The 21,150-nt window shown below is 42.8% G+C and overlaps 1 protein-coding gene across 3 annotated transcripts; it reads left to right on the top strand.

The window, feature by feature from the left end:
- Positions 1 to 690: 690 nt before the first annotated feature.
- Positions 691 to 20,441, top strand: aclyb (ATP citrate lyase b). Of its 3 annotated transcripts, XM_084567044.1 has the most exons (30): positions 691 to 827; positions 3,706 to 3,887; positions 4,174 to 4,296; positions 6,432 to 6,494; positions 6,826 to 7,016; positions 7,890 to 7,969; positions 8,108 to 8,238; positions 8,449 to 8,567; positions 8,733 to 8,869; positions 9,146 to 9,207; positions 10,298 to 10,415; positions 10,561 to 10,715; positions 11,128 to 11,221; positions 11,485 to 11,559; positions 12,070 to 12,099; positions 13,773 to 13,914; positions 14,479 to 14,647; positions 14,730 to 14,834; positions 14,927 to 15,123; positions 15,216 to 15,297; positions 15,387 to 15,497; positions 15,590 to 15,717; positions 15,804 to 15,897; positions 16,481 to 16,635; positions 16,725 to 16,875; positions 16,983 to 17,126; positions 17,210 to 17,323; positions 17,833 to 17,915; positions 18,979 to 19,055; positions 19,133 to 20,441. In XM_084567044.1, exons 2-30 carry the CDS (start codon positions 3,729 to 3,731, stop codon positions 19,225 to 19,227), a joined length of 3,384 nt encoding a protein of 1,127 aa, XP_084423170.1. In that variant the 5' UTR covers positions 691 to 827; positions 3,706 to 3,728; the 3' UTR covers positions 19,228 to 20,441. The 3 variants fall into 3 exon arrangements, with proteins under 3 accessions (XP_084423170.1, XP_084423168.1, XP_084423169.1); XM_084567042.1 differs by lacking the exon at positions 11,485 to 11,559; XM_084567043.1 differs by lacking the exons at positions 11,485 to 11,559; positions 12,070 to 12,099.
- Positions 20,442 to 21,150: the final 709 nt, after the last annotated feature.

The following is a 21,150-nucleotide window of genomic DNA, read 5'->3' as shown; positions in this document are numbered from 1 at the left end:
ATCATTTTTAACCAACTCACATTAAAATCTCTTCCTAAAACATTCTTTTATCAGTATTTAGTTTAAAGTGAGATTTTTTGTACAGTTGTATTTTTGTGTGTTTTATTGTTTTAATTTTGTTTTACGGGGCTGTTTTTAAAATTTCAGATTTTTGTCTTTGTTAGTCGCATTGTAATGTTGATTTGAAAAGTGTATTAGGGATAAAATAAATAATAAGAAAACAATACTGCGCTTTGACTTAACTAATACAGACTTTAGAAACACTCTTGACAAATACTAACAAAAAGAAAAATAGTTGCAAGATAGTTATGAGCAAAAAATAAATAAAATAAAAAAAGATTAAACAAAAATATACCAGCTTTGCATAATGTACAAATATACAAGATAAATAGAAATTAATATACACTATATACACACAGTTGGGATAAATTATAAACATGAATATAATTTTTTAAATTTTTTAAATTTCAAATGTTTTTATTTTCTGGATTTTTAAATAACGATATTATATAAAACAACCGCATCGTTTTTTTTTTTTTATAATACACTGATTTATCGTTTGATTCGTCAACGGCGCCCACGGTGCGACTGACGTCACCACGTGACCACTTTTAAGCCAATCAGGCGCCGGCAAGGACGTGTAATCGGTCGTCAGATTATGGTGCGACAGGAGGAGAGTGAGGTGGCAGCAGCGGCAGCAGTAACAGTAACAGCGCTAGTGGCTGGTAGGAGCTGACTCCGATATAAGAACTCACTGCTCAGCTCTGTCATTTTTTTATCCGAACACGTTTCCTTTACTACGAGGAGGTGCTACTTTAACTGTCAAGGTAACTGCTTTCTCTTATTCACTGCGCGTGCTACCGTTAGTCAGCTCTTTTTTTTTTTTTTTCGCGGTTCTGTTTCAGTAGCAGTTAGCTAGCTAGACTGCGGCTACATCAGTTAGCTTTGCCTGTCAGCGGATATGAGATGCTGTGAGGTGTGCCTGCCAAAAAACTGCAGCGTGAGAGCGAGTGAGTGAGTGTCATCTTGCCAGAGACAGAAAAAAAGAAAATGTTTGACATTAATTACCTTGTTTCGTTTTGCTATTACACTGTGAAACAGCCCATTTGAAATGATTTCATTTAAGCTAACTTAACCTTACATCATCTTCAGACTGCAGCTCCTTGCTTTGGAAAGATTGCATGTTTATTTATTTATTTTTAGCACTTATTAAAGCTTAGCCCCTTCATTCTCCTCTCCCGGAAGTTGTTCCTTATTTACCCACAGCGAGATGAAGTTATTGTTGAACTTGCTCTGCTTGCTAGTTCAGGCTGCAGTAGTGTGTAGTGGTGGGTGTGGTGTTTGCTAGCACAGGAGCTTCATTCATACGTTAGGCTAGAGGAAGGTGATGCAGCTAGCGTGGAAGTTTGCACGAGTGGTAGTGATGCTACACACCATCTAAAACAGCAGCTACGGGCCCCTGTGATGCCCCAAATCAAGTTTCACCCCCCACCCTCTTATCTCAGGAGTCTGCACGGAGATTTCACGGGTCGACAGCCTCAAACAATAGACAGGACCCGTGGATTATGTCACGCTAAATACTGGGACATCTGTCTCCGATGGTGCCACAGGATATAGTCTTTTTCTTTTCTTTTTAAAAGCTGAATCCGAGCCAGGCGTCCAGGGTTAGTCATCACAACCATCCTGTAAAACAAGCCATAAATGTTATCAGCAACAAAGAAGCAGAGGAGATAAGATGGTTTATGTCACTGGCTTCTTTGCTGGATGGTTGATGCTGAAGTTTCTTGCTTCTCCTTTAAATTAGAGCTGTCAACCTTTCAGGCATTGAAAACTAAAATATATATATATATTTACTAATTATTTGCACCCAGTTGCAGAAACATTAGATTAGATTCAACTTTATCGTCATTGCACATCGCACAGGTACATGCAGAACGAAATGCAGTTTGGCATCTTGCAAAAAAAGTGCAAAATTAACCCAATAATAAGGAACAAGCAGCCTGCAATAATAGTAAATATAAAAAAAAAAAAACAAGTGTAATACAAATATTAATATATAGCTCGGTATTCATAGATGTATGCACATAAATACGTTCATACATGCATATAAACTCGTAAGCATGTGCCTTTAGGTGCACTAGTCCTGCGTTAAATCCATCTTTATGGTGGTCATAATGTTTAGTTTAGGGTGGTAATTCGACTGGATGATCATTTTGCGGTATGCAGCTCGTTGTGGTGCTGTTAAACTGTGTTAAACACAAAAAAAAAAAAAAAAAAATGATTCTGGTATTTAGCCTAGCCCACTGACTAAAAGTGGAGTTGATAGAAACACGTGTCGCTACACCACAGTTCAGTAGTACGACAAACCACAGCCTCCAAAATGAAAATGAAAACGAGAAAAAAAAAAAAAAAAAAAAAAGTCCCGTAACCTTCATGAAGTTTTATTTTAGTTGGGGCGGAGGTGGCTGAGCAGGTTTGGCAACATACCGATGTTATATATACATATCAAGCCCCTATGACTCTGAGGAGATAAAAATGACTGATATGCAGCTTCTGCTTCAAAACAAAAAAGGAAAAATACAAGAATATACAAGAAAAATTGTCAGTATGTCTTTTTAATCTTAGTTTTTTTTACCAGTGGCTTGTTGGTTTCGCCCCAAACAGAGAAACTTTTCTTTAAAATGAATGAATGAATGCATTAAAGCCCTCTTATCAGAGCAGAGGTTTAACCGATTGATGAGCTGGTAAATGTAGGATTTTATAGCATGTGTCTAACGCGTAGCATCCTTCCTAACCAAGACAAATGTAATGTTTATGTTTGTTTTTAATTAGCTCTCATTGCCTGTCAAATGTATTTTATCTACAGTTTATCCCAGTTAGGCTGTATTTTTAGCAAAGGCTGTACTGTACAGCTGCAGTATGCAACAAACCTTAGATCATTCTTGTTGCGATATCACTGACACGTCAAATAATTAAATAATGCATCACCTTAGTGTGTTTTGCATTATTTTCTAAGCTGAGCTGTACGCTGTTTGCTCATATTTGCTCTACTTTTCATCTTTAAATACCCCAGAGGTGATTCATGGCCGACAACATGCTTGACAGGTCATAAGTTCAACTTTTAAAAGAAAGTCTTGTGTGTTTGTCATGCAGGTATATTTACTATCATGCAGGTATATTCCTTCTGCTGCCAGGTGTCAGGAGGCTGGCTGGCTGTCATCCAGTATTTTGGCACGAACCCAGTGTCATCTATATCTGTCACACCTTTGCACTCGGATGTCTCCACCTCTGTGCTTCACTGTGACAGGGCTGTGCATTCATTCGCTCATCCTGGCTCAGTTCATGACACACGTGCTGGACTCTCCATGCTGTGTTACGTTAATCTCGTGACACCTTAGTTGACGGCGTCCCTGTGCAGTGACTTGTAAAAACCAAGCTTGTTGTTGTTGTTGTTAGCCGTGGTTAGAAACACCAGTTGATAGCACTGAAGCCTTTAATCCACAAATAGAGGTTGAAGAGTTGTTTGTGTGCAGCTGATTTAATAAGACAGAGGCGTGGGCTTAAAAAGTTGTCCCTGTCTAGGTTTAAAAATGCATCTGTGTGTCTTTTTGTTTTTCTTCTAACAATAAAGTCATATGATCCCGTGGTGACTCTGTGAAATTGACCATTAGCCTCCTCCTTCTCCTCCTCCTCCTCCTCCTAAAGGTCCCGTGCTGTCCAGCGCTGCCATGTCGGCGAAAGCCATCTCAGAGCAGACGGGGAAAGCGTTCTTGTACAAGTACATCAGCACCTCGGCGCCCGTGCACAACCGCTTGCGCTATGCTAATGTAACTGCTGAGACCAACTGGGACCGCCTCACACAGGAGCATCCATGGCTGCTGACGGAGGTAAGAACACCAGGACGGGCACCACACAGCCGTCCACTAGCCTGTCTTTGTTTACTTCCTTCCCTGGCTGGTGTGCGATAATTAAAATCACAAGGCCCATCACGGTGTTACTCAGTCTCTATGTGCACATAATTTGCAGGATGTTATGTCATTACCGTTATAGAGGTCATTTCACTGTGACTTTATATGCACATTTGTCTCCATGACTCTTGTTTGACTAGATTCTGCGGCTTTTATGATTTTTTTTATATCTGTGGGATGTTTCTTTCCGCTCTCTCTTCTGCAGCGGCTGGTGGTGAAGCCGGATCAACTGATCAAGCGGCGCGGGAAGCTCGGGTTGGTGGGGATCGACCTAGACCTGCAGGGCGTCCAGGAGTGGCTCAAGGGACGCCTCATGACGGAGACCACTGTGAGTCCACCGGAAATAAACCCAGCTTTACCTTTTTTTTGAAGGAATAAAATATGAGCCAAGAGGTCCCCGCTATCACGACTAGTGGAGCTTTATCAGCCACAAAAATACCACACATTCCTGCGAGGAAGGATTTTATGTGAAACTTACTGGTTGTTATGACAATCATTAGATAAACATTAGAAATGTGCTTGTTATAAACCAGAAATAGGCACTGAAATGCAACAAGAAGTGCAAATCTGCAAAAGTTTGTTCTCTCTTTCGTGCTCTTTATGTTTTTTTTTTTCTCATGCAAAAGTAATATTTGTTTGAAGCTGGCTTTAATTATTGTTTAGCCGTCTTTATTATCCAGACAAAGAAAAGAAAAACTACCACATCTGTGTCTGAATCTGCTCAGATAAATAATCTATGACCATCTCTGCTGATGTACCAGCTTCCTTGGGCTTTGAAATCTGTATGAGATACAACTTTTTACCCTCATAATGAAAATCTGGGACATAACAGCAGATTTAATGGTAGTATACACAGATCAGCCATATTATTATGACCTAATATTGTCTAGGTCCACCCTGAATCGTAAATGCACGGACTCTTCTAGACCTCTGAAGGTGTGTTGTGGTGTCTGGCACCAAGATGTTAGCATGATGCGAGGTTGGGCCTCCATGCATCTGATGCTTGATTGGATTGATATCTAGGGACTAATATGCGCTTCAGGCTTCTGCGTCAATTTGATGCTGTAGCTACGGTGACAGCGCAGACCCTATGCTGACCCTAGTGCCATAGCTGATGTGTATCTCCCCAGAAATGTAACTTTGCTCCGCCACGACGCAGACTTCAAGAGCTGTGATCGGTTCGCTTAATAGTAGGGTGTTTCCGCTTTAGTGTTTCCAGCTGCTTCTCCATCTCCGCAATTTTCATATTGATTGTTTTGGATTAATAAAGATGGAAGACGTCGAGGAAAGGTTAACTGAACATGTGTCAGACAAAAAACACGGCGTCGACTAGCGTTTGGGTGGCGTTTTTACAGGGTAGCTTACGGCGTCTATGTCCCTTAGTTTCCTAAATGAGCTGCAGTTTTGAAGATGCTCTAACCCCCCTAGTGGGGTCGCAGAGCCATTGCACGGGGGGATGGAATTAGAGGGTGACAATTTTTTAGGACTCCTGCGGTCACGGTATTCCTGCGGTACGGAAGTCAATTTCGCTGTTGGTAACGTGATAGGGACGGGATAGAGCAAACAATCGGCGGGAGCGTGACGGAGCAGGAGATTAAATTAAAAAATGACGCTGCAACGCGGTGAGTGCGCCCAACTTTAGACGACAACAACATAGGGAGCGGGACGGGATTTGGGAGTCTTTCTCTCGGGATTATTTTTGTGGGCTCGGGATGGGATGGGAGTGACAGTTGATTCCCGTGTCACCGTCTAGATGGAATGAAAGAATCAATAAAGGACGAGATGGACAGGTTTTTGACCGGCCGCCACGCAAACGCAAACCTGTTACACTGAACATAATTAGTTTACTAAGAAGATTTTCTTATGTACCAAAGGGGGGCCCAGCAGAGAAAGTTTGGGAACCACTGCTCTAACCCGTTCGTCTGACCATAGCAAGTGGAAGGACTTGAGCAACTTGAGACAAAAGACTGATTTTGTCTCAAGTTGCTCAAGTCTTCCACGTTCCTGTTTTTCCCTGCTTCATGTAAAACTACGAAGAATTACATAATAACTGAAGATAACAGAAGCCACATGTGTGTGCCGCATTATGTCACTGAGCGTATGAAGAGAATGGCAGCTCCATTAGTTCCAACGTATGGATCTGCTATGTGCACAGGCACGCTGTCCACTGCCAGAGGCCATGGGTTTATGTTTAGACTTGCCAGGTCAGGGGGGTGGTCTATTCTGGTCCAACATACGTTTACACAGGCATGCACTTCGCACGGGCAGTTGTCGTGCTTCCAGCACACCCAAACCGCACCATGTGTTTCTGCTGATTTTTACGTCACGCCATTCACTTTGGTCAAAATGTGTTTACTTTTTCCAGTGCGGAGCAAAAATGAAATCATTATTCTATAGAGCTTTTCAGCACAACAAGGTTAAACTAACGTGGCAGCTTGTGACGCTGTGTTTTGTCTTGACCAGGTTGGAAAGGCGAAAGGCGTGCTGAAGAACTTCCTCATTGAGCCGTTTGTTCCACACACGCAGGTAGTGTATGCCAGCTTCTTGTGTTTCATCATTCTACGTCCTGCTATTTTAAAACCAAGTCAGTTACTCTTGTGGCCTTGAATCGTAGATACGGTCTTAAAGATTAACATAGCGCCACTCTAACCAAAGAAACAAGCTAGATTATTTTGTGTGTTTTGCATGTAGCTCAGTGTGCCTGCACGACTAGATGGATTTCTTCACTTTTCTCAAATGAACAAACTGAGAGTGGGGAGAATGGTTCTGCAGAATGTGATGATTGTCGACTGTGAATATGTGTTACAAGCCGTTTGCATATAAAAACCTGCGTGTTTGTGTGTCCTTGTGCGCGCAGGAGGAGGAGTTTTATGTGTGTATCTATGCCACACGTGAGGGCGACTACGTCCTCTTCCACCACGAGGGAGGAGTGGAGGTGGGTGACGTGGACTCCAAGGCCCAGAGGCTGATGGTCGCCGTGGACGACAAGCTCAGTGAGGAGCAGGTCACGGAGCAGCTCCTCACGCACGCCCCCGACGACAAGAAAGAGTACGGACGCATTTTCTTGTGTTTTTGTTTTTATGTGGAGAAAAGGCATCAATCAGCCACAACATTATGACCACTGATGGGAGAAGTAAATAACTCAGACCATCTTGTGACAGTCCAGTGTTCTGCTGGGAGACTTTTGCACCCGACAATCATTCATGTGGATGTTGCTTAGACATGTAGCACCCACCTAGACCAGACCAGGCACCCCCCACCCCATAGCAATGACACTCATTGGGGTGTCAAGCAGGAACAGTTAAGGAACAACTCAAAAAACATGAAGAACAGCACAAGGTGTTGACCTGGCCTCTAAATTCACTAGATTCCAAACTGACCGCTCCCCTCAAAGGCCCCCAACTAACAACATTCTGTTGCCAGACACCACAGGACACCCTCAGAAGGCCCATGTCCGTTCTCTGATGAGTCACAACTGTTTTGGAGACCTACACAATATTAGGAAGTACATGATCGGTGTACTTATTGTGCCACCTTTGTCATTTTGTATTCGCTCCTTTTATTCTTTGCCACATAACCAAACAGGCTTTTCTGTCTTCACTGCAGTTCTTGTGTCCTTTGTTGTTGTGACCTTGAGCTTATTTTGTCGCCCTCTCTCAACATATTTAGATTTCACTAGTGTGTTCTGAGAACACGGTGACCTCTCTCTTTGAACAGAATAACTTGGTTTGTTTTTGGCTACTGACCTTGCCATCGGAAGTGAAGTTTACTCATTTGCTTTTTCTCTCATTGCTGCAGAACAGTGTCTGTTGGTGATTGTAGAAATGAACAGCTCGTTCTGTTTTTAAGTTATATTCTAGTACGAATTTTAGTCACTTATTTATGTAGATTTTAATCTCCCACTTTCTTCTTTTTTTAAAGAGTCCTGGCCAGTTTTATAGTGGGGCTCTTCAACTTATACGAGGACCTCTACTTCACCTACCTCGAGATCAACCCCATTGGTAAACCTCATCATATCACACAGTTTCTGTTACTCTGTGTTCTGCTGATAAATCGTCAAACACGCCCCTGATTACTACTTACAAGCTGTGTAACGTATTCATTCGTGGAAGTCATTTGATTTTTCTCGTCTTAACCAGTTGTCACCCAAGAGGGCGTGTACGTCCTCGACATGGCAGCCAAGATTGACGCCACTGCGGATTATATCTGCAAGGCCAAATGGGGGGATGTGGAGTTTCCGCCGCCCTTTGGCAGAGAAGCATATCCAGAGGTGAGAGTACATGCTGAATTAAGGGGAATATGTTTTGAATTTAAGATGAATTTCATTTAGCGATCGCATGCAAACTAATATTCATGACCACTTTAACATTAAAACATATATATATTGTATTGCGTATACTTATGCAGCTTTAAAATGACACTTTTAATGTAGATTTGCAGACATTTGTCAAGACTTAACGATAAGTTTTCACGCTTTTAGGAGGCCTACATAGCAGATCTGGACGCAAAGAGCGGCGCCAGTCTGAAGCTGACTCTGCTGAACCCCCGAGGCAGGATCTGGACAATGGTGGCCGGAGGAGGTGCTTCAGTCGTCTACAGGTATTGATTTATTTATAGGGTTTGTATGAGACGTTGGAGTCCAAAGCAGCTATTCATAATAACAAGTAATGAAGTAGCTATTCATAATAATAAAAAGCAATGAAAGACACTACTTTTGCCTCATGGCGCGACATTTTAATGCATCAACCTTCTCTTTGTCTTCAGCGACACCATCTGTGACCTGGGTGGAGTGGATGAGCTGGCCAATTACGGCGAGTACTCCGGCGCTCCCAGTGAGCAGCAGACCTACGACTACGCAAAAACCATCCTCTCGCTCATGACGCGTGAAAAACATCCTCAAGGTGGGTGGAGCCAAAAAATTCCTTTTAGCTTGTGGTCAAAGAAGGGAGGTTCGGGGCAAAGGAGGGAGTTAAGACACAAATGAGATCTTGGTTGTTTTCAGACAAACTACACATTTCTTATGAGTGTGAGATTCATAGTGAATAGGGGCTTGGATAGCAAGCATTGCAGAGGGAGGATGAACTATGTGCACATTACCAGCAATAGACTTCTTGTCTGTCACCATGTTACAGGGGTGTCCAGTTTCATGTATGAACATATGTCTCTATGTCCCACAGGGAAAGTGTTGATCATCGGAGGAAGCATTGCTAACTTCACCAATGTAGCAGCAACATTCAAGGTGAAACACGCTGATATGTTTATCTGGAACGCAACACAAAGTAAACTGTTAACTCCAAATGTTATCACAGGGTTTCATAGTGTGATTAAGACGACTTTTATAGTAATAAAACTAGATGTGTCTTATATTTATGTACAGAAAACCTTTTTTTGAACATCTAATTCAAAAAGATAAGATTAGTTTGAAATTTGACATTCAGTAAATCAGAAACATGAGCTGCACATGTTCCTCCCCCCTGTGGTTCTTTGGCGCACGGCTGCACTGATCAGGCATAACATTATGACCACCTTCCTAATATTGTGTAGGTCTCCAAAACAGTTGAGACTCATCAGAGAATGGACATGGGCCTTCTGAGGGTGTCCTGTGGTGGTCTGGCAACAGGATGATGTCAGTGAGGAGTGTGTCTGTGAAGGTTCTCAGTCATCCAGGTCATGGGATAGCCAAAAAGCGTTTAAAAGGCGCAATTGGTACTCATGGACATATTGCTACCAACTTTGTGACCAGCATCCTTCAACTGGTGCGGGAATATGAGAGGACCTCGAGGAAACTTGCAGACTACAGGAACCACCAGGAAACTATGTGGGTATAGCCCATCAGAAACAAGTCAAGCAAGTTTCTGATGAGCTATACCCACAGAGTTTCCTATTTAAACCTTTTAAACTTCCCACCAGTCCCTTCGAGCTACTCGGATGAGACTTTACAAGTCCAGTGGCCCTTTTTTAAAAAGCTTTTTGGATATGTTGTTAGTGGAGGCCTTTGGGTCCTATGGGTTTAGGGGAGGGGCCTCTGTGGATCATCCACTGATACTTGGATCAGTTTGGGATCTAGTGAATTTGGAGGCCAGGTCAACACCTTGTGCTGTTCTTAATGTTTTTTGAGTTGTTCCTTAACTGTTCCTGCTTGGGATGGCTGCTGCCATCAAGGAGTGTCATTGCTATGGGGTGGGGGTGCCTGGTCTGGTCTAGGTGGGTGCTACATGTCTAAGTATACTATTGTATTGCAACTCAATGCTGCTTCTCCAAACCACTGGTGGATACACCTGTGTTTTTTTGTGAACCACATAGCTGAGCTGTCTGTCTTTCTCTCTCAGGGCATTGTCAGGGCCATTAAAGATTACCAAGGTCCTCTGAAGGAACACGAGGTCACCATCTTTGTTCGACGTGGAGGACCCAACTACCAAGAGGGGCTGAGGGTGATGGGGGAAGTAGGTGGGTGAGATTGTAGTGCTCTCACTCATGAACAACAAATGAATTAGATTGTGATTGTATTTTGTGTGCACACGTGGTTCTCAGATGCCAGTTAATGAAAATAAAAAAACGAGAGCGCTATTAAAGTGTTTTTTCTTTTCCGCAGGGAAGACCACGGGTATACCCATTCACGTGTTTGGAACCGAGACCCACATGACGGCCATTGTCGGGATGGCTCTGGGTCACCGGCCAATCCCTAACCAGCCCCCGATGGACGCGCATACCGCCAACTTCCTCCTCAATGCCAGCAGCAGTGCGAAGGTATTTTCACGACATGTTGGATAAATATAGGAGGACATCTGCACGTCTTTAACCACTCTCTAAAACCAATTAAATGATATGTTGCTTGTCGTTATGTACTGTGTATCGTGAGTTATTAACTTAGATGCATTGATGCTGCAGATGGCTCCAACATATGCAGGCAGATTCATTCTTGCATGTTTAAACACGGTTTAAGCTTCGAAAGATTTGAACTTTGAAACTTGTTTTGTTGTATAGTTTGTGAACTTAACTGCGTATCATTATTTGACATTTAAGGTTTTATTTATGGGAGCACACCAGCCCTTTATGTCGTCACCACTCTCTATTTGTGAAGAAGAATCCCAGTCGTACCATGTCGCCTGCTAAAAAGCTAACAAATTGTATTGTGTTGCTTTTTTTTTGCCTGTACTAGACTCCAGCCACGACAAGGACGGCTTCCTTCTCAGAAAACAGGACGTCCAACGATGTCACCCCGGCCAAAAAGTCTAAAGCAGGCCTCCCAGCAGGTAATAAACACAGGGGCACGTCTGGTCTGCCTCTTATAGGCAAGACTCCTCCTAATTTACTCATGCACTCTTCTGCTTTCTCATTTCTCTTACCCTTGCTTCTTGTATTTCTACCTCCCTTACCCCCAAAACGCTGTCACTACTATTCTGCATTCATGTTTTCTTTCCACTTCTCCCTCCTCCTCCTCTTCTTCTTCTCTTTTGTTTTTTTGCTGCACAAACCCCTCCACTCACGTCGTCTCCTTCATGCTTGTTTCTCTAAGACACTCTTCATTCTATCCTGTGGCCTCAGAAGAATGTGGTCACAGGCGATTGTAAAGGTAAGTCATGGGTGTGCCGTGCCGTGCTGTCACTGCGCTCGGCTGCCCACACTCTCTACACCGGTGTGCCCCCCCGCCCCCTTTTTTTCCTCTCTACCTGCCGCCCTTGTAATCTGGATTAGAAAGGAGTGTGACACCTACAGCAGTTCTTCAGTAATCCTTTGGGTACATGAATTGTGGGTTGTTGTGTTCCTCAAATTAAACATATTGTCAGTTTTATAACGCCAAGCCTAATAAATGCAAAGATCATCTTCACACTGATTTGTGTGTTGCTGTGTAGGGTCAGTGCCGATTACAGCGACTGTACAAAAATCATTTCTTTTAGTTTGCTTCTGAAGGCGTGCTCTATAGTGCAGCTGAGCTTTGCATGCTCTTTCCTGTGCTGTGCCTTTTTTTATGGAGTGTTTTTTCCAGCGATGACACACGGTGCATTGAAATGCATTCAATGAAAAGTGGGACTCATTCGTTTTCTCTTTTTCTTTTTGCTCATTTTGTCACGTTTTGTGTTCCCGTCCTGTGGGGTCACAGAAGCTCAAGCCTCTTCAGGCTGCAGCGGAGGTATGGAAGGGTGTGAGAAGCCTGTCCTCCTGCCCTCTGCATCCTCTGTCTGCTTCCCCTCTGCCTTCCCATTTTTGTCCACTCTCTCTCTCTCTCTGTAATGTTTACCCACAGTTTGTCAGAAATGCTTGTGGTGGCTTACTAACCTTCAACGATGCTGTTTTATATCTTAGAACTGGAAATGACTGAACAGACCTTCACTTTCATGCTGACATTGCTGAAGAGACATATTGGTATATTGTTGGTAGAAAGTGGATCATACACCCGATCAGGCATAACATTATGACCACTGACAGGAGTAAGTAAGTAAATAACATTAAAACCATCTTGTGACAATTCAGTGTTCTGCTGGGAAACTTTTAGACCTGGCATTCATTGGTGTGGATGTTACTTAGACATGTAGCACCCACCTAGACCAGACCAGACACCCCCACCCCATAGCAATGACACTCCTTGATGGCAGCAGCCATCCCCAGCAGGATGCAGCCTGACACAGACACACACACAAAAACGCTTTAGGAACAACTAAAAAAAACATGAAGAACAGCACAAGGTGTTGACCTGGCCTCCAAATTCACTAGATCCCAAACTGATCAAGTATCTGTGGGATGATCCACAGAGGCCCCTCCCCTCAAAGGCCCCCACTAACAACATCTTGTTTCCAAACACCACAGGACACCCTCAGAAGGCCCATGTCTATTCTCTGATGAGTCACCACAAGGGAGACCTACACAATATTAGGAAGGTGGTCATAATGTTATGCCTGATCTGTAAAACAAGCTTCATCCCAAAACATGACTCCTCCATCAGGCACATCCTAGTCTGATTTCAGTACATTTTACACCAACGCAACATCACGCTTTTGTAACAGAGCACGACTGATCTGCTGCAGAGAAGTGTCACTTTCACCAGACCTCAGCTTATTCTGGCCGCTCACATTCTCAAGGTTGTTTTGTCTTGCATTGCTGCTTGTTTGCTGTGGTATGTGGAGTTTACTTTGAAATCTGTTAGTCAAATAAGTAGCAGAGAGACAGTTAAAGTTTATTTTAAACAGGTTTACATTGAATTTTTAAGTATTGAATTGTCTCTGAGAACGCACCGCAACTTTTGCAAACCAATAGAAGCATTTTGCAAAACAGTTTTCATATAAAAGAATACACTGATAATCTATATACACGTCTGCTCTCTTCCCTTCCGAGGGACAGAAGTTGACGGCTGCCTTATCCGAGACAAAGCAGCTGCACGGGTGTTGCTGGTGTTGCAGAATCATCTCAGACTTCAGACTGTGTGACTCAAATTTCTCATTTTAAATAATGTGTGAGGTCCCAAGTTTAACAGTGTGGCTTGGATGGGGTAGACAAAATAACTTGGTTGTAGTCACAAATGCTTAGAGAGTGATTAGTTTGCATGAGAGTGGTCATCAAAAAAGAATCGACAAAACTTGTAAAATTGGGTAAAAGTGTGAAAATTGTGCTTATCGTTACCATGTTTGCAGTGAAGAGGTGTTATTTTCTCTACTTCCTCCATCGCACTGAGTCCCATTTGTAGTCGTCCCATCTCCATCCCCGGTGTTTACCTGAGCCCAGCTCCCCTCCTCTTGTTCTGTTTTGTCTTCCATTTCTGACTTAAATATATATGTATATCTCTCTCTCTCTGCCTCTTCTTTTCTTCAGCCAAAGCCACCACACTTTTCAGAAAAAACACTAAGGCCATCGTCTGGGGCATGCAGACACGGGCTGTGCAGGGCATGCTGGACTTCGACTACGTGTGCTCCCGGGACGAACCTTCGGTGGCGGCCATGGTCTACCCCTTCACGTATGTTACCCAGCACCTTCAACACCTGGAAGAATCTAACTAGACTTTTTATTCCACCTAAAATGATGAGTAAACGGTCTAATTCACAATATCCATGTGGGTGGGAAGGTGGGAATAGAGAAGTAAATCATGCACACATTTTTTGGGAATGCCGTAAATATTTTGGGATCATATACTTGATATAACTAAGGATATTTTGGGCTGTGTAATACCTGAGGAATGCAAGGTTCTGTGTCTAGGACATATAAATGATTGAAGGACTGCTATTTAACTAAGATATTATTGATTTTGTGCAAAAAGGCAGTAACAGAACTTGGAGACGTTTTCATAATCGAGCAGTTTTTAACTTACTTATCCTTATTTTTCATTTTAAAATGTCAAGTTTCAATTTATTCATATAATTTGCGTTAATATTGGAGTTTACGTCGTCTGACAAATACATAAACCGTTGCAGCTACTGATTACAGGAAGGGGAAGAAATGTACCGACGGTCTTGTCTTCTAGTTTTGTCTGTTTCCGTTTAAAGTCATTCATCTTTTATTTCTTTTCTCATGTTTTGCACAGTGGAGACCACAAACAGAAGTTCTACTGGGGCCACAAAGAAATCCTGCTGCCCGTCTACAAGAACATGGCCGATGCCATGAAGAAGCACACCGAGGTGGACGTCCTCATCAGCTTCGCTTCACTGCGCTCAGCCTTCGACAGCACAATGGAGGCCATGCAGTACTCACAGGTAGAAGGACACGCTGTGCAATATGTTTACGCATGAGCTCATACTTTAAGACACAAACTTAAGATTTAATTGTTTTTTTCAGATTCACACCATTGCCATCATAGCTGAGGGCATCCCTGAAGCTCAGACGAGGAAGATGATCAAGATGGCCGATGAGAAAGGCGTCACCATCATTGGCCCTGCCACGGTATGAGAGCCGTCACGTCACCAAAGCTCTGCTGAAAGCGGCCAGGTTGGCACACGTTATATGACTCCGTATCTGTTAATGTCGTCCTCCAGGTTGGTGGCATCAAGCCAGGTTGTTTTAAGATCGGCAACACGGGCGGCATGCTGGACAACATCTTGGCTTCCAAACTTTACCGTCCCGGGAGCGTGGCGTACGTTTCCCGCTCTGGGGGCATGTCCAACGAGCTGAACAACATCATCTCACGCACTACAGATGGGGTCTATGAAGGCGTGGCCATTGGAGGAGACAGGTATCAGAATGTGTTCCTTTCTTTTTTTTATTTAAAATCTGTTGTAAAACTGGATTTTATGCTGACCTTAATGTCCTCATGTTTCTGTCCAGATATCCAGGTTCCACCTTCATGGACCACGTCCTTCGCTACCAGGACACTCCAGGAGTTAAGATGATAGTGGTGCTAGGAGAGGTGGGAGTAACTCCAGGCATCTCTTTTGTTTTGTTTTACACTATTGTCTTAACAGCTTCCCATTTTAATATCTCTTTTATGTTTGACAGATTGGAGGCACAGAGGAGTACAGAATCTGCCAGGGCATCACAGAGGGCAGGATAACCAAACCTGTGGTGTGCTGGTGCATTGGAACCTGCGCCACCATGTTTGCCTCAGAGGTCTGTTGGCAGTATTTTTTAAAACAAACACGGTTCTTATTTTGTTGCTGTCCTTACCTGTAGTTTATAACATGTAATGCTGCCATCTACAGGTTCAGTTTGGCCACGCAGGAGCTTGTGCCAACCAGGCCTCGGAGACGGCAGTAGCCAAGAACCAGGCCCTGAGGGACGCTGGAGCTTACGTGCCGAAGAGCTTCGACGAGCTCGGGGATGTCATCAGGTGGGGAAACTGTCGCGTGGTCACGCCACAAAGGTTCTTCTGTTTGCAGGCATATTTGCTAATGCTTTGCATATGTGGTGAAACAGGACTGTTTATGATGATCTGGTGGCCAATGGTACCATCATTCCTGCACAGGAGGTTCCTCCACCAACAGTTCCCATGGATTATTCCTGGGCCAGGGTAAGAACCTCGCAATACTAAACACATATAGGATTAAATTAAATCTTAGAACTTAGATAAACGTTATTGATCCACAAGGGAAATTGCTTGTTCACACATAAAAAAACACTCTTAAGAACCACAAGTAAAAGAAAGATTACATCAAATATAAGTAAAATCTATAAAAAATAGTGTATGCAAAAATGTACAGAATTAGCATATGAACAAATGTACAAGAAACAGAGACGGAAGAATATATATTATATACATAGGAATGATGGTAAGGTGCAATAATGTCCATTAACATGGAGAAAGAAGTCTAGTACGCTCCACTGTCCCTCTATTGTCTGGTGTAGTGGATGAGATGGATTGTCCATGATGGAGAGCAGTTTGTCCAGTGTCCTCCTGTCCCTCACTGAGACAAACGTCTCCAACTCACTGCCAATACCATGATCAGCCTTTCAGATCAATTTGTCGATCCTACTTATGTCCTTTTTGCTGGTGCTGCTCCCCCAACAAACCACAGGACGCTCACAACAACAGACTGATAGAAAGTCTTCAGCAACTTTCTGGAACCCGTCTTACATTTGTTTTTTCTCTCCAGGAGTTGGGCCTGATTCGTAAGCCGGCCTCATTCATGACGAGCATCTGTGACGAGCGAGGCCAGGAGCTCATCTACGCCGGCATGCCCATCACCGAGGTCTTCAAAGAGGAGATGGGTCTTGGAGGAGTGCTGGGCTTGCTCTGGTTCCAGCGCAGGTTGGTCTGACAGTTAGAACGACAGGTTGATGAGAAGGCATGTCGAGTATTTGTTTACCTTCTTGTTGTTTTGTCCTCCTTGTGTCTAGGTTGCCTCGCTACGCCTGCCAGTTCATTGAAATGTGCCTGATGGTGACTGCCGATCACGGACCGGCCGTCTCCGGTGCTCACAACACGATCGTCTGTGCTCGCGCTGGCAAAGACCTGATCTCAAGCCTCACCTCCGGCCTGCTCACCATTGTCAGTACTGCACACAAACACACCTGTCTACCTCCTAAGCTCTGACGATTATACCCATGTGTTAAAATGCTTTCTGCACTGACAAATGATTGATCCATAAAATGCAGGGGGACCGTTTTGGAGGCGCTCTGGATGCAGCAGCAAAGCAGTTCAGCAAGGCATTTGACAGCGGCATGCTGCCCATGGAGTTTGTCAACAAGATGAAGAAGGATGGAAAGTTGATCATGGGCATTGGCCACAGGGTCAAATCTGTAAGCAGCTCAGTGTTATCGTAATCTATAAACTGTTATTAGATTATAGTAGAAGTTAATTAAAGGTTTGTTCATGTTTTCAGATCAACAATCCAGACATGCGGGTGCAGATTCTGAAGGACTTTGTTAAGCAGCATTTCACTTCAACCCAGCTACTGGACTACGCTCTGGATGTAGAGAAGATCACCACCTCCAAGGTACGTCAGCAAGAGTGAAGCATGTAAAGCTTTAAAGATATCAGCTACAACTGCTGCATGTCAGGAACTAATAAGACAGCTTATGTTGAGTAGAGGAGCACATGCATTTAGTTAAATTACGTTAGTTAAATTGAATTCTTTTTTTCGTTATTCTGTGAACTCATAATTGACAATTAAGATTTAAAACTAAGAAATAAGAGTTTGAGAGAAGTTTTCCTTTTCTAAAACAAACACAAAAGTATTTTTTTATATAAATAAGTTTACTATGGTGTTTTCATTTCAAATAAAATACCTATTTTTATTCTCATTTATTAAACTTGCCAGAAAAGCCACCATTTATAGCTAGAACATCCTTTTTGACAAACATGACTCTAGATTAGACCCTCTGATTTGTCTTCAGCTTTTGACTTTGTGAATGAGATCCTTTACTTGTTTTTGAAAAGAGGTCAGCTGGCTCTCTAAAGCTCCTTTTTCCTATTGTTGTTGTTGTTGTTGTTGTTGTTGTTTAGAAACCCAACCTGATCCTCAACGTAGACGGTTTTATTGGTGTTGCCTTTGTGGACCTTCTTAGGACATGTGGCGGCTTCACACGGTAAGAATAATCTGACCACGGTGTTGGGTGTGAAGAAAATGGTGACATTTGTTAAATATCAGGATCAAATAACTTCAGTTTGAAATTGTTGAATAGTGTTTGATTTTTAACTTTTTCATGTTGTAAAGTGAAGTTTTACAAAAATTATGCATCACTACACCGATCAGCCAAAACATTAAAACCACTGACAGGAGATTTGAATAACATTAAAACCATTTTGTGACAATTCAGTGTTCTGTTGGGAAACTTTTGGACCTGACATTCATTAATGTGGATGTTACTTAGACATGTAGCACCCACCTAGACCAGACCAGACACCCCCCCACCCCATAGCAATGACACTCCTTGATGGCAGCAGCCATCCCCAGCAGGATGCAGCCTGACACAGACACACACACAAAAACACTTTAGGAACAACTAAAAAAAAAACATGAAGAACAGCACAAGGTGTTGACCTGGCCTCCAAATTCACTAGATCCCAAACTGATCAAGTATCTGTGGGATGATCCACAGAGGCCCCTCCCCTCAAAGGCCCCCCCCCCCCCACTAACAACAATCTGTTTCCAGACACCACAGGACACCCTCAGAAGGACCATGTCCATTCTCTGATGAGAATGTTTTGGAAGCACAAGGGAGACCTACACAATATTAGGAAGGTGGTCATAATGTTATGACTGATCGGTGTATATAAACATTATTATAATTTAGTTCTAGGATGATGTGAGGATATTTTAAAAGCTTTACAATGTGTGTCACTCAACCTATGAGAAGATATTTTATACTGAATGTTTATTGTCACGGCTCCTCCACCGGGTGTCAACAGGAGTTATTTATAAAATATTTGCATCTTTTTTAAATGACTGGTGTGGAGTTTAGATTCCTATTTGGAAGTTTCAGCTTTCGCTTTAGTATCTGAGCGTATGACTAATCTTTTAACAAAATGTTTTGTTGCATTTAGATGCACTGTGGAAATTTCCACTGCCTGAAGTGTCTGTGTCGTTGCTCTGAATGTAAAGAACACTGCCCGGTATTGTTTCTCACATGAATGTTGAACTGGTTCCAGAGATGAGGCTGACGAGTTCGTGGAGATCGGTGCACTGAATGGGATCTTTGTCCTTGGCCGTAGTATGGGCTTCATTGGTAAGTCCCACTCAAACCAGAGCCATGACACAAACTGTCCAGAAACCAGACCTCTAATCTGTGTCCCGTTACTTCAGGTCATTACCTGGACCAGAAGAGGCTGAAGCAGGGTCTGTACCGCCACCCCTGGGACGACATCTCCTACGTGCTTCCTGAACACATGTCCATGTAAAAGGCCACATTGTCTGGGCAGCGTTACACTAGCTTAACGACTATATACATGTACTCTCCGTTTATGACAGCAGCTGCCATGAGGGAAAATTATGACGTTTCTGGAAAGTGGAAGTACTATCTGAGGGATCCAGGTAGAGGGTTTTTACTCTAGTTTTTATGGAGAAAAAAGGGGAAGTATATTTTTAGATTTAGTTTTTGACAAATTATTTAAATCGCAGCAATTGAAGGAGCACAAAAACCAATGAATACATAAACCCAAATAAATGTGTTTGGCCCTGTTGGTACGAGGGCAGGATTGAATGCGCATTTTAAGTCCTCACTCCTGCATTAGAGTCTGGATAGTTCATCTGCATGAACAGCTGCTGATGTGAAATTTAGTAAGGGTCAGCAATATGGTACCTTTTTGTATTAAACGTGCAGAAAAACAGCCATAATTTACTTTAATCAGCCCAGAAGAAGGAGAATGCACCTTAGTTTAAACCCTAGACGTAATATCAGTTTAAGTTTCACTCCCACGAAGAAAGATTTCTTTCATTGCAAGTTAAACCAAAGTTATTTTTGGGGAATTTATTTTTGTTAAAGTATTTTAGGTTCTGTGGTAGCTGTTATACATAAATTGTGAAGAAGGGGCATCACAATGGAAGCGGAGTTAAGGGTCAGTCCACCATTGCCTTTCCTGGAACAACCATGTTTACAACCCCGGTTGTATATACGTGGTTGAAGTTCATCGGCTACTGTAAATTAGATGCCGTTTTCTTTTTGTTTGTTTTGTGCGTTGTTTTTTTTTGTAAGGTGTTCAAGTCTACATGCAAAGTTTCGAGCTTGTGTTTCTGAATAACTGTGAGAAAAGAGGAGGTCGTAGAAGAGTTTTCAAGCAAAATGCTTCATGAATGAGCCCTGTGAGTCTTGAAAACGTGTTTTGGCGAGGGACCATGATGAAGGCAGTCTTACTTAACTTGTTGGGGGCGGAGGAGGGGGAGGGGGGAAATGATTGCACAGATATCGTCTCTGTAAAGACATTGTTCAGCTTTCACTAAAGACTTGACACCACCTCCATGACACTTTGTTAACAGTCTACTGTAATTGCCTGCTGTGTTCGATCTTTGTTTTGCTATTTTTATTTAACTGTGGAAAAAAAAATAATGCTTTGTTTTTTGTAATATGCTATCATATATTAGAATAATAATAAAGAACTTATTGTTTTACTTTTCAGTTTTGGCTCAAGTGTTTAATGGGCGAGTATGTGTGTGTGTGTGTGTGTGAAGGCACTTTGGTTTTAGTGTTACAAATGAATTCCTAAGCAGAAAATCTTATTTTTTTAGTTTAGAATTAGTTGATAATAGCACAGCAAGAAGGTTCTGGGTTCTAATCCATGGCCCGACTGGGTCCTTTCTGTGTGGAGTTTGCATGTTCTCCCTGTGTCTGCGTGGGTTCTCTCCATGTACTCCAGCTTCCTCCCACCGTCCAAAGACATGCTGGTTAGGTTAACTGATTCTAAATTGGCCGTAAGTGTGAGTGTGAAAGACTGGAGACGTGTCCAGGGTGTACCCCGCCTCTCGCCCAGTGACAGCTGGGATAGGCTCCAGTCCGCCCCGGGACCCTCCAGAGGACAAGCAGTTTCCAGAAAATGAATGAATGTTGTTTCAGGAACTGCAAAATGAGAGTTACTGTCAAAAAATAAAAATAAATGTTGGATCTGTACCCTGGACAAAGCCAGAGCTGCCTTACGCTGACAGTGAAGCAGGGGCTTGTTAGTTTTACTCAGAGTGTATTTATGTATTTTTTTATCTATATTCATGCATTATGTGACAACGGCCAATGTCTGAGTGCGATAGATTGTGTTTCTGTTGCTTGAAATGTCTCCAAAATTCACTCAACGAGGGAATTAACAAAGGTTAGGGTACAAGGGATGAGGAGCAAT

This window comes from Chelon labrosus (assembly GCF_963514085.1).
Source record: "Chelon labrosus genome assembly, chromosome: 19".
NCBI classification, from domain to species: Eukaryota; Metazoa; Chordata; class Actinopteri; order Mugiliformes; family Mugilidae; genus Chelon; species Chelon labrosus.
Note: the sequence above shows the minus strand (reverse complement) of the source record. Positions and strands in the feature narration are given on the sequence as shown.